The sequence below is a fragment of the Mytilus trossulus genome, unplaced genomic scaffold, assembly GCF_036588685.1.
Source record: "Mytilus trossulus isolate FHL-02 unplaced genomic scaffold, PNRI_Mtr1.1.1.hap1 h1tg000445l__unscaffolded, whole genome shotgun sequence".
NCBI classification, from domain to species: domain Eukaryota; kingdom Metazoa; phylum Mollusca; class Bivalvia; order Mytilida; family Mytilidae; genus Mytilus; species Mytilus trossulus.
The window spans coordinates 395,762-409,363 of record NW_026963363.1 but is presented as its reverse complement, the minus strand read 5'-3'; the positions used below and the strand labels follow the sequence as shown (position 1 = coordinate 409,363).

Here is a 13,602-nt window from a genome sequence, read left to right as displayed (position 1 = left end):
ACACACATTAATCATAGAATACAATAAGGCATATAGTTAAAGCAAACACACATTAATCATAGAATACAATAAGGCATATAATTAAAGCAAACACACATTAATCATAGAATACAATAAGGCATATAGTTAAAGCAAACACACATTAATCATAGAATACAATAAGGCATATAATTAAAGCAAACACACATTAATCATAGAATACAATAAGGTATATAGTTAAAGCAAACACACATTAATCATAGAATACAATAAGGCATATAGTTAAAGCAAACACACATTAATCATAGAATACAATAAGGCATATAGTTAAAGCAAACACACATTAATCATAGAATACAATAAGGTATATAATTAAAGCAAACACACATTAATCATAGAATACAATAAGGCATATAGTTAAAGCAAACACACATTAATCATAGAATACAATAAGGTATATAATTAAAGCAAACACACATTAATTATAGAATACAATAAGGCATATAATTAAAGCAAACACACATTAATCATAGAATACAATAAGGTATATAATTAAAGCAAACACACATTAATCATAGAATACAATAAGGTATATAGTTAAAGCAAACACACATTAATCATAGAATACAATAAGGCATATAGTTAAAGCAAACACACATTAATCATAGAATACAATAAGGTATATAATTAAAGCAAACACACATTAATCATAGAATACAATAAGGCATATAGTTAAAGCAAACACACATTAATCATAGAATACAATAAGGCATATAATTAAAGCAAACACACATTAATCATAGAATACAATAAGGCATATAATTAAAGCAAACACACATTAATCATAGAATACAATAAGGCATATAGTTAAAGCAAACACACATTAATCATAGAATACAATAAGGCATATAATTAAAGCAAACACACATTAATCATAGAATACAATAAGGCATATAATTAAAGCAAACACACATTAATCATAGAATACAATAAGGCATATAGTTAAAGCAAACACACATTAATCATAGAATACAATAAGGCATATAGTTAAAGCAAACACACATTAATCATAGAATACAATAAGGCATATAATTAAAGCAAACACACATTAATCATAGAATACAATAAGGTATATAATTAAAGCAAACACACATTAATCATAGAATACAATAAGGCATATAGTTAAAGCAAACACACATTAATCATAGAATACAATAAGGCATATAATTAAAGCAAACACACATTAATCATAGAATACAATAAGGCATATAATTAAAGCAAACACACATTAATCATAGAATACAATAAGGCATATAATTAAAGCAAACACACATTAATCATAGAATACAATAAGGCATATAGTTAAAGCAAACACACATTAATCATAGAATACAATAAGGCATATAGTTAAAGCAAACACACATTAATCATAGAATACAATAAGGCATATAGTTAAAGCAAACACACATTAATCATAGAATACAATAAGGCATATAATTAAAGCAAACACACATTAATCATATAGAATACAATAAGGCATATAGTTAAAGCAAACACACATTAATCATAGAATACAATAAGGCATATAGTTAAAGCAAACACACATTAATCATAGAATACAATAAGGTATATAATTAAAGCAAACACACATTAATCATAGAATACAATAAGGCATATAATTAAAGCAAACACACATTAATCATAGAATACAATAAGGCATATAGTTAAAGCAAACACACATTAATCATAGAATACAATAAGGCATATAGTTAAAGCAAACACACATTAATCATAGAATACAATAAGGCATATAGTTAAAGCAAACACACATTAATCATAGGATACAATAAGGCATATAATTAAAGCAAACACACATTAATCATAGAATACAATAAGGTATATAATTAAAGCAAACACACATTAATCATAGAATACAATAAGGCATATAGTTAAAGCAAACACACATTAATCATAGAATACAATAAGGCATATAGTTAAAGCAAACACACATTAATCATAGAATACAATAAGGCATATAGTTAAAGCAAACACACATTAATCATAGAATACAATAAGGCATATAGTTAAAGCAAACACACATTAATCATAGAATACAATAAGGCATATAGTTAAAGCAAACACACATTAATCATAGAATACAATAAGGCATATAATTATAGAATACAATAAGGCATATAGTTAAAGCAAACACACATTAATCATAGAATACAATAAGGCATATAATTAAAGCAAACACACATTAATCATAGAATACAATAAGGCATATAGTTAAAGCAAACACACATTAATCATAGAATACAATAAGGCATATAGTTAAAGCAAACACACATTAATCATAGAATACAATAAGGCATATAATTAAAGCAAACACACATTAATCATAGAATACAATAAGGTATATAATTAAAGCAAACACACATTAATCATAGAATACAATAAGGCATATAGTTAAAGCAAACACACATTAATCATAGAATACAATAAGGCATATAGTTAAAGCAAACACACATTAATCATAGAATACAATAAGGCATATAGTTAAAGCAAACACACATTAATCATAGAATACAATAAGGCATATAGTTAAAGCAAACACACATTAATCATAGAATACAATAAGGCATATAATTAAAGCAAACACACATTAATCATAGAATACAATAAGGCATATAATTAAAGCAAACACACATTAATCATAGAATACAATAAGGCATATAGTTAAAGCAAACACACATTAATCATAGAATACAATAAGGCATATAGTTAAAGCAAACACACATTAATCATAGAATACAATAAGGCATATAATTAAAGCAAACACACATTAATCATAGAATACAATAAGGCATATAGTTAAAGCAAACACACATTAATCATAGAATACAATAAGGCATATAATTAAAGCAAACACACATTAATCATAGAATACAATAAGGCATATAATTAAAGCAAACACACATTAATCATAGAATACAATAAGGTATATAATTAAAGCAAACACACATTAATCATAGAATACAATAAGGTATATAATTAAAGCAAACACACATTAATCATAGAATACAATAAGGCATATAGTTAAAGCAAACACACATTAATCATAGAATACAATAAGGCATATAGTTAAAGCAAACACACATTAATCATAGAATACAATAAGGCATATAATTAAAGCAAACACACATTAATCATAGAATACAATAAGGCATATAATTAAAGCAAACACACATTAATCATAGAATACAATAAGGCATATAGTTAAAGCAAACACACATTAATTATAGAATACAATAAGGCATATAGTTAAAGCAAACACACATTAATCATAGAATACAATAAGGCATATAGTTAAAGCAAACACACATTAATCATAGAATACAATAAGGCATATAGTTAAAGCAAACACACATTAATCATAGAATACAATAAGGCATATAATTAAAGCAAACACACATTAATCATAGAATACAATAAGGCATATAATTAAAGCAAACACACATTAATCATAGAATACAATAAGGCATATAGTTAAAGCAAACACACATTAATTTTATATTATCATATGGAACAAGCTAAGCATCCGAGAGTCGTTAGTGGCAACATGATGACGTAAGTAAGCATCCAAGCAAGTAGTTGTACAAATATCAGTTTCACTGGATAAACTGTAAACCAACTTATGTTATAGAATTAAGCCCTTTCTGCCAGACCTTGTATCAATTTATATTTATGATTTTCGAATCATATGACACTGGTTAAACTGTTAACCACTTATTTATAGCGTTTAGCCCTCTCTGACTTTATATGACTTTACATTGTTGGTTTTCTAATTTGGTTTCCTGAAAACACTTTCGTATAATAATCGTTGTCTTTGGCCAACATTTTGTTTGTTTGTTTATCCGTCCTGCCAGGTATCAAACATTTTTCACATGATAACTGCAGAATAACCTTGCTTCATCGGAACACAGATAAAAGATATACATGTAAGGAAAAAGAACAAATATTTATTTTTGTGTCAAAAGGATGGCTGTATAATACAAGTTAAATAAAATATAATGTGCAAAAATATACTTTTAATATATTATTAGAATCTGCCATACATTTATTTTTCTGCAGAACAAAGAACAGTGTGAAGAGGATTGTCAAGGTAAATATTGTGTCACTTCAAAATAATTCCAATCTAGAGACGCGTGATGTGAAACATGTTGATCTGTTTATTTACGTGTCCCTCTATGTAATTTAAATGGTGACTTGTGTTGGTGAAACAGTTATCAAAGGTACCATGATTATGTTTCTTTAAGTGTCCCTCTACGTACTTCAAATGCTGACTTATGTTGGGAAACATGCTGATCTGTTTTTTTACGTGTCCCTCTATGTACTATATTTGGTAACTTGTGTTGTGAAACCTTTTGAACTGTTTGTTTACGTGTCCCTCTTTGTACTTTAAATGGTGACTTGTGTTGTGAAACCTGTTCATCTGTTTATTTACGTGTCCCTCTATGTACTTTAAATGGTGACTTGTGTTGTGAAACCTGTGCATCTGTTTGTTTACGTGTCCCTCTCTGTAATTTAAATGGTGAGTTGTGTTGTGAAACCTGTTCATCTGTTTGTTTACGTGTCCCTCTCTGTAATTTAAATGGTGACTTGTGTTGTAAAACCTGTTGATCTGTTTATTAACGGGTCCCTATATCATGTATATGTACTTTAAATGGTGACTTGTGTTGTGAAACCTGTTGGTCTGTTTATTTACGTGTCCTTCAATGTAATTTAAATGGTGACTTGTGTTGTGAAACAGTTATCAAAGGTACCAGGATTATAAATGTTGTTGATCTGTTTATTTACGTGTCCCTCTTTATAATTTAGATAAAATTAAGAAAGGAAATGGGGAATGTGTCAAAGCAACACCAACCCGACCATAGAGCAGACAATAGCCGAAGCCCACCAATTGGTCTTCAATGTAGCGTGAATTCCCGCACCCATAGGTGTCCTCCAGCTGGCCCCTACAATTCTGTACTTTTTTTACCTCGTGGTTTAATAAAGGCAACAGTAGAATACCGCTGTTCAAAACTCATAAATCCATGGACAAAAAACAAAATCGGGGCAACAAACCAAAACCGAGGGAAACGCATTAAATATAAGAGGAGAACAACGACACAACACCGAAACGCAACAGCACACAGACACCGACCAAGCAACAGACAATACACCACGAGAATAACAAATATAACATCAAAACCAAATACATGAATATGGGATAGACAAGTACCGTGCCACGTCTTATCTCAAAAATAAGAGAAAACAGAAACGACTCAACGTTAAAATGCAACACACACACAGAAACGAACAATATTATAACAATGGCCATATTCCTGACTTGGTACAGGACACTTTTAAAGGGGAATAAAAGTGGTGGGTTGAACCTGGTTTTAAGGCATGCCAAACCTCGCACTTTAATGGCAAAGTTAAATATAACATTCTAGAATTCTTTGCTTTTAAAAGACATGTTTCTATTCTAATGATGATCTTGATGGTAAATATCATGTTTGCAATTAAATGTGTATTTCAGGTTTAAACGATGACGCTTTAAGCAAGACACCAAGTGCTATTGAGCTGTTGCGTTTTTCAAACCAATGTGAATCAAATAAAATGCATGAATTAGTTACACATCTTGGAATGGCTATGATATGGAAAGATATCGAATACAATCATCCTAAAGATATACAGGTTGCCAAATTTTTGCTGTTATCAAAGTGGAAAGAGATGAAAGCTAAATGCAATTTCAAAACTTTGTCAGAAGCTCTGATTAGCATGGGTATTTCAACACATGTTTTGTGTCAAGTAAGTTTGTACATAGTTTTTAGATACTCTTTCAATTCACCTTTGAATGAAAAATTATTAGTTATTTATCCTTATGGAGACAAATGTATTAAAAGGAGTAAGACCCCTTTTTGGCCCCAAATATAGCAGTTTTACAAAATTGTTATAATGTTGACTTTCAGTTTTAAATTTAAAAGAAGAGTGCTTCTGCTACATAAATATGGACTGTTTTTGAAAATACATGTACTATGCAAATATATCGGGTACTAGCACTTTTAAGTCATGATAAATTACTGAAATCGTCCCAATTTTAGCATTTCAGTTACACTTAAGACGGTTTCCGTCTTAAATGAAAGTGGCCGCATTTGTGTTCTTTCTTATTATCAAAATGTAAGTTGTATTTGATGATAAAACATAACATATATAAAGGTTAAGGGTGAACACGGATGCGGCCACTTTCATTTTTTACAAAAAAAACATCTGAAAAGTTCCTTTTTTTTTGCATATTTGATAGAAATTTCATGTTTAAGCTTGAGCCAGAGCGTTTTTAATGAGTAAATCAGTAAAAAAAAAATCACATAAATTAATCCAATCAATAAAAATAGACACTTAAGTGTTTAAAAAGTGTCCAACATTTTTCTAATAAAAACTATAAGACATCAAGGTTTAAATCATCATTATAGAAAATGAAATATAAATAAAGAAAAGATGTTAAGTCAATCAGGAATTCTTAACAATTGTAACACTACAAATGTAAGCAAAGTACTTACATAATAGTAGGACTGCCCACAGGACGGTGGTATTGAATGTGACAGCGATAATGACCTCACCTTCGGCTCAGTTGTTATATTAAACTATCTTAGTCAATACCGCTGTACTGTGGGCAGTCCGTAGTATACCACGATAATTGCCAGTTATTCAAGAACTATTATGTTTATTTCATTGAGGAACCATGTTTTTGAAAAATCTCATAAATTCAAAATGTCCAAAGCAAACTCGAGTAGTTGAATCATTTCTATGACATAGAGTGAAGACCAGTCGTAGTAATACTGCCATTCATTTAAGTGCAATTTTTCAGTATATGAATACTCAATCGAGTTCTCTATAATTTCATAATTTACCAAAGCATATGGTATACAATTCAAGAACTTTTATAATGAAAACAGGATTTTTTTTTTATTTAAGCGACATCTCTCTAAACAGAAAAACCACGCCCCATCGGTCATTATCTTGTAAAAGACCGTCAACGACCGGTTTTCTGGTCCGTTTTGTTTTGTTAATGACCGATTGAATTTATTACTAAAGAGTAATAAATGTCATGTGACCCCTTTTTATCCAATAAGAGAATCTTATTCTCAACCGATATGAAATGAAAACAAATAACAGCATCCCATCAATACATGTTAACCCTGGTCCACTGAAATGTTGAGACGGTTCTTCTCTTCTGTCGAAATTCGTGGTCTTTCTCCTGAAGCATGCTTAGAATACAATATGATAGCCATTGGCAGCACAATTTGAGAGGTATAAAATTCTAGAAAATATAATTTATTGAAATTGTTGATTAGAAAATATAAAGACAGTGGAAGTGCTGCTAAACACCAAACCTGTTTTATTGGTTTTATTCTAGCAAAAATAATTTAAACGTATCCCTTACAAGCAAGCTAACAAAGTGTCCATTTCATAATAACTGTCGCGTGTAACAAAATATATGAAATACATATACTTTTCCGGTTTGGTTCTAAAAGAATATAAAATCAAATATTGTTGTCAACGGGGGTTTGATTTTTTGTCTGTCAATATTTAAAATCAAATATTGTTGTCAATGAGGTTTTTATCTGTGTTTTCAGGTAAGAAGAATCACTAAAGCAGAAACAGGTAAGTAGTAATACAGTCCTCTAATACATAGAAAATATCATATGGCTTTTTTAATATCACATCCGTATCTACATGAGACATCAATAAAACCATACAAGCTCTGCTCGAGGTTAAGGGTTGATACAGTATCATCCGGTAAATAATATAATTCGGTAGGTCACATTATGGAAAACGGAAAGATTGTAGTTAACACATAAGGAACATATCCGATATCATCTGTGAAACAGTTATTGCATAGCAGTCAACCAACTCGTGTTGGCATCCGTAAAAGTCACGAAGGGATGATTTCAAATTCACCATTTGGATCTCTTGGTTTAATAGCTTCCATGTAGGCAGCAGTCTTATGAATTACAGGCCCCGGGATATCGTTTTCTATTTTTTAACCAACTCTCATTGTTAATTTCAAGATGTAAGTCAAGATATGACCCAGACTAAGCTGTATCTTTTGTATCCTTTATCGTTTAGTCGATGGGATAAATTGGTTCAACTAAGTCACTTAGAAAAGTTTACAGTTCATTTTACTATGTGATAAGATAAAATCTGCCGTCATGCTGTAGAGTATATTTAGGTGAACAGTTTAACTTTTCTGTTCACCTGGTACAATGAACCAGTGAACTTTTCTTGTCGTCTGCTGCTAACTTTTACAAGAATACTTTCTGCAACTACAGGGCACAATTCAACTAAATTGATCGCAATCCTCAATTGGCTATTAAGTTTCCAAATCTGTGTTTAATGGCCCCGTCTGCCAACCAAGATGACCAATATGGCCAAAACATCAAACAATGCAAGTTTATCTATTAGGATTAACAGAGAAGATCTGACAATGGTAGACAAGTCTAGAATGATGAACTCTATCAATTGTCCATAAATTATAAAACTGTCAGATGACTTTATTTAGTATGTATTGCCTTTAAATGACAAATTTACCCTTCTTCGTTTTTGCCTATCATCTTGAAAACTATAAAAAAAAAAATAGGAAGAAACTTGTAATGGCAAAAAAGAATAGCAAGACCAGTTCTACAAAATATAAGTCTGATGGTTAAAATCGTCTGTCGATTCCTCATTAGACTTCTTTGCCATTTCATAACAATTTTTTTTTTTTTTTATACCGCTGTTTTTGGCTTACATCTTAAACAAAATCTTCAAAACAGATGTGTGTCATGAATTCTATTCTTGTCTACAATGTTGGAGAGTGTCCTTTGTTGAACATTCATAACGAATAGAGTGAGCTTATACAGGCCTTTAGAGCCTCCAGTTTGTTTTGTATTGTTATATAACTAATATCTTGATAGACACAAATAACATGGAATTCATTCTATTGATTGGGTTATAGGCTTAACTATCAGAAGGCAAACATCAAGAACAAGGAACTGCTTATTTCGTGTAATTCAAATTTTCACAGATCAATGAACTTAACAGTATTTTAAAGTAATCATTTGTTTATATAAAATGAGTTAATATTTCAGATATTCCAGACGATTACTTGGATTTCATTCCAACAGATGAGATTCTAGATACATTAGCCCCACAGATTGGTCAGGTTTTTTTACAACTTGGCACCGAATTTGGGCTGTCAATTCCTGACCTGGAAAATATACAGAGCAACAATCCTTCTGACTTAGCAGAACAGAATAAGGTCGTATTATTCAAGTGGAGAGAAGACCCAATAGTCAAACCTACAATACGGGTCCTTATTCAGGCTTTATCTAACATAGGGAGAGGTGCACGTTGTTTAGAAGAAGTTTTGAAGAACCTTGATCTGAACACTCTTATAGTTTCACAACAATCGAGAGGTAAAGGGGCAATTGCAAAGAAACCAAAAATAAAACCAGAACAGGAATCACAGAGTCAGCGAAAGGTGTCAAAAAAATGTTCAATAGCTTGAATAGAAAATGGTAAAAACAAAAGTGCATTTGAATAGGGAAAATATACTATAGGCAAAAGAAGTGAAAAATATTGTGCATAATTTAGCCTCATTGTTTGAAAGATAAGTTATGCTGTTAACCGTTACTTTTGTATTTGATTTCTTCGATGAGCATTCAACATATTCACCCGCTTTGAAAAAGTGAATTGAGTGTTTATTGTTTGACCTCTGTCTGTTCATCAATCAGTCCACCCAACAGTCAATCTGTCAGTCCGTCAGTCCGATCGTCCCATGAATATTTTTTGTCGCATCTTTCTCAGGAGTTACATTGAATACAACGATTTCTGAAATTTGGTTGCAGGGTTTATAAAAGTCAGCGTTACCGTGTGTTTCGTTATCAGATTCATAATTGAACAATATCCCGTTAGCCAACACTTACATCATTTTACACATAACATCAAAATTGAACATTTTCTTTACATTTTTCTCAGCAATTACATTACAAGGATTTTAAGGTTTATATAAGTCATCTATACCTTGTGCTGTGTTTTCAGATAAATCACTTCATAACTTCCTGTTTACCTTAAAGTATTCGTTTTGGCATATCATCAGTGAGCAGTAGGTCGCAGTTACACTTGTTCATTGTAAGGTTTAACACACATAAGTGTATGTAAACCTCTTTGGTGAATTGTTCTCTTTTAAAACACGCCGTTGACTGTTGTAACCCTATTGGTGACATTTCTATCTATTATGTCTGTTTTTGTTTAAACATCGTTAACAAGATAATTGAATTTGATATAACTCGCATACAAGTGGGAGCTAAAGCTAGCTATAAAAAGTTATCAAAGGTACGAGGATTATAATGATATTAGTACACCAGACGCGCGTTTCGTCTACATAATACTCATCAGTGACACTCATATCAAAATATTATAAAGCCAAACATGTACAAAGTTGAAAAGCATTGAGGAAAAAAAAATCCAAAAAGTAAAAAAATCAGGTTTAATCCACTATTTTCTACATCAGACAGGAATATGACAGTTGTGATCCTTTGTTTTATGTGTTTGAGCTTTTGATTTTGCTATTTGATTAGGAACTTTCTGGTTTTTTTTTCAGAGTTCATTTTTTTGTGATTTCACATTTTAGCTCACCTGGTCAAAATGGCCAAGTGAGCTTTTCTCATCATTTATAGATAGAAATAATTGTGAACAATCAGAATATTCAGTAAAGTAAGATCTACAAACACGTCGCCATCACCAAGACATACTCCTTAGACCTCTAGTTTGTTGTTGGTCGAGATAGCTAGTATAACCAATCGTTGATACGACGGCTTTAGGTCTATTGACGATGATCATGTGATTTTGAACTATAACTCAATAATAGTCAGCTCCTATCAAGAGTAATTTTTAAAGTATATCAGCGCAAATCTGGCTATGGTTTTGGCGGCGGATTCTAAAAGTTAGACTGTGAGATGATTGAATTTCTGTATTGGTGTTAGGCTACAATTAAAATGTATGGTATATTCGTATGAGTCCAAAAATGAGCTCCACTGTAAGACATCCCCGTCAAAACGTGGCAAATTTAATTTAGGTAATCAATGGTTATTACTAAATATATATGGTGGTTGTATGTACGAATATTCTTTGTGATTATTGTATGTTTGTAACTTCGGGTAAGAAAAGTTGCATGATTCATTTCCGGTATTAATTGCCTCTTACAGAATTCTTTCAGTAGGTGTTAGCATGTAAACGACTGTTTGTTTGTTTTACTAGTGTTTAATCTAGTTTTATAGCATTTGGCGTTAGCGTTCATTGTTGACTGTACTGGTCAATCAGAAGTTATGTTGGATTTAAATGCCACGTGTAGGAATTCATTCTGTCAACATCTCGCTCCAATCATGTACTATCTTATTATTTAGCTCACCTGACCTGAAAGGTCAAGTTAGCTTGTTTTCATCACTTGGCGTTTGTCGTCAGTAGTCGTCGGCGTATATTAATTCTGACAAAAATCTTCCTCTCTGAACTTAATGGCCCAAATTTACCCAAACTTTGCAACAATCATCACTATTGTAACTAGTTTTACAAATTGTAACAATTGATTCCAATGACCCCGCTTGCCAGCCAACATGGCTAAAAATAAAACAAAGGGGTAAAACGCAGTTTTTGGTTTATATCTCTTAAACTAAAGCATTTAGAGTAAATCTGACATGATATGAAATGTCCATCAGGTTTAAACTATCAAACCTGGCATTTTTGGGTTGCTGCCTCTGGATTGGTAACTTGAGGGACATTTTGCAGTAACTAGTAACTATCTTGAATATTATAATAAATAGAGATAAACTGTAAACAGCACTTATGTTCGACAAAGTAAGTTCTACACATAAGTCGGCATGCTCAAAATTGTCAGTCGACCACTTTAGGAATTATTGCCCTTTCTATTCAATTTAAAATAGTTTTTGTAAATTTTTGTAATCTTTTACAAAAATATTCTCCTCTGGATCTACTGACACAAATTTAACCATACTTGGCCCTAATCAATATTAGGGTATCTTGTTTCAAAAATGTGTCCGATGACCACGCCTGACAACCATAATGGCCGACATGGTAATGGATGGCTGGCTGACCCTGAGTTAGTAATTTTACAGAAAATTTGCAGTTTCTTTGTTTTCATCTAAGATATCATTATAATATCTGATAACGTATACTATAATTGAATAAATTATGATTTATTCTCATTTTACACGATTTTCCAAGGTGAGCGACACATGCTAGTGAAAACCTCTAGTTCTGGTGTATGTGCTCTTTTGTAGAGCATTGTGATCCGTTGGTGTGCATTGCGCTCCTTTGTGTTGAAGTGTACATTTGTGATGTGGGTTTTTTGTTTGTTAGATGTGCTCCTTTGTAGTGAATTGTGGACATTTGTGGTGCATTGTTCTCCTTTAAGGTTACGCTTCTTTGTGGTTAATTGTGGTCCTTTGAGTAGATTTGGGTAATTTTGTGTGTATGTTCCACATTGAGGTATTGTACTCCTTTGTGGTGGATGGGTCTTTTTTTGTGCATTGTGCTCCTATATACGCAAAAATGTTAGCATATTAGGATATTTCTTTTCTGTAGGCTTTCTAACTTCTATTTTCCTGATGGTGAATGGGTCCTTAATGATAGGATTGTATTCTAGTACCGATCTAACCATGGCTTTTGAAGAAGGCTTGTTTGTTGCACTCTTCAGGGTACTTGCGTAAGTTTCTTAGACGGAAACTAAGTGTACAGCGTGTCTTTCTTATGATTTTCACTATGTGGCTGGTCAGCTTTTGGTCATCGGATGAATTAATACCTAAGGTACGGATTCGTTTGTACTTGCTTTTATCTTATTTTGTCTAGTTGGTATTTTTTTGGAGCATAACATTTCATTCCCCAATTAAGTTCATAATTCCAAAGCTTTTTATCTATTTGGAGAATTAGATGGTCTTCAGTGTATGAATTTCTTGATAGTCGTCTGAAAATAAACGAACTTTTGATTTAACACCTTCCGGGAGGTCATTCATGTGGCTTAGGAAGAGCTGCATTCCTAGCAGTGTGACTTGTGGAACGCATAAAAGTACATATAAATGTATATTTTATTTTGTCTCTAATAGTAATATTACCATATGTTTATGTTTATAAATGAGTGTAATAGTATACTTATGTTTATATATGAGTTTTACCATATAAGTATGTGTATATATGAGCGGTATTATGTTTATGTATGATTGAAGTTGTTACAATATTAATATGTGTAAATACGATTTTCGCCATTTTACTTCCTATGTACATATAATGATTTCTGATAACGTATTCATGTTAATTAAACATTTAATAAACAGTATTATATAGTTAAAAAAAATTATTAACAATTTTGATAACATGATAATACTGTACTCCTAGTTGAGCAGGATCTGATTGTTCTTCTAGGGAACCTCAGTTCCGCTAAAACCATCAATTGACGTCCGTTGTGTCGTCGTCTGTAAACAGTTTAACCTATTTTACATAAGATAGTACCAATATAAGCTGGTG

General features: G+C 31.6%; 1 protein-coding gene across 1 annotated transcript; it reads left to right on the top strand.

The window, feature by feature from the left end:
* Window positions 1-3,562: 3,562 nt before the first annotated feature.
* Window positions 3,563-13,404, top strand: LOC134702384 (uncharacterized). Its single transcript, XM_063563290.1, has 5 exons — window positions 3,563-3,609; window positions 4,086-4,144; window positions 5,564-5,835; window positions 7,662-7,689; window positions 9,156-13,404. The coding sequence occupies exons 1-5, from the start codon at window positions 3,563-3,565 to the stop codon at window positions 9,572-9,574; spliced, it is 825 nt and encodes a 274-aa protein (XP_063419360.1). The 3' UTR covers window positions 9,575-13,404.
* Window positions 13,405-13,602: the final 198 nt, after the last annotated feature.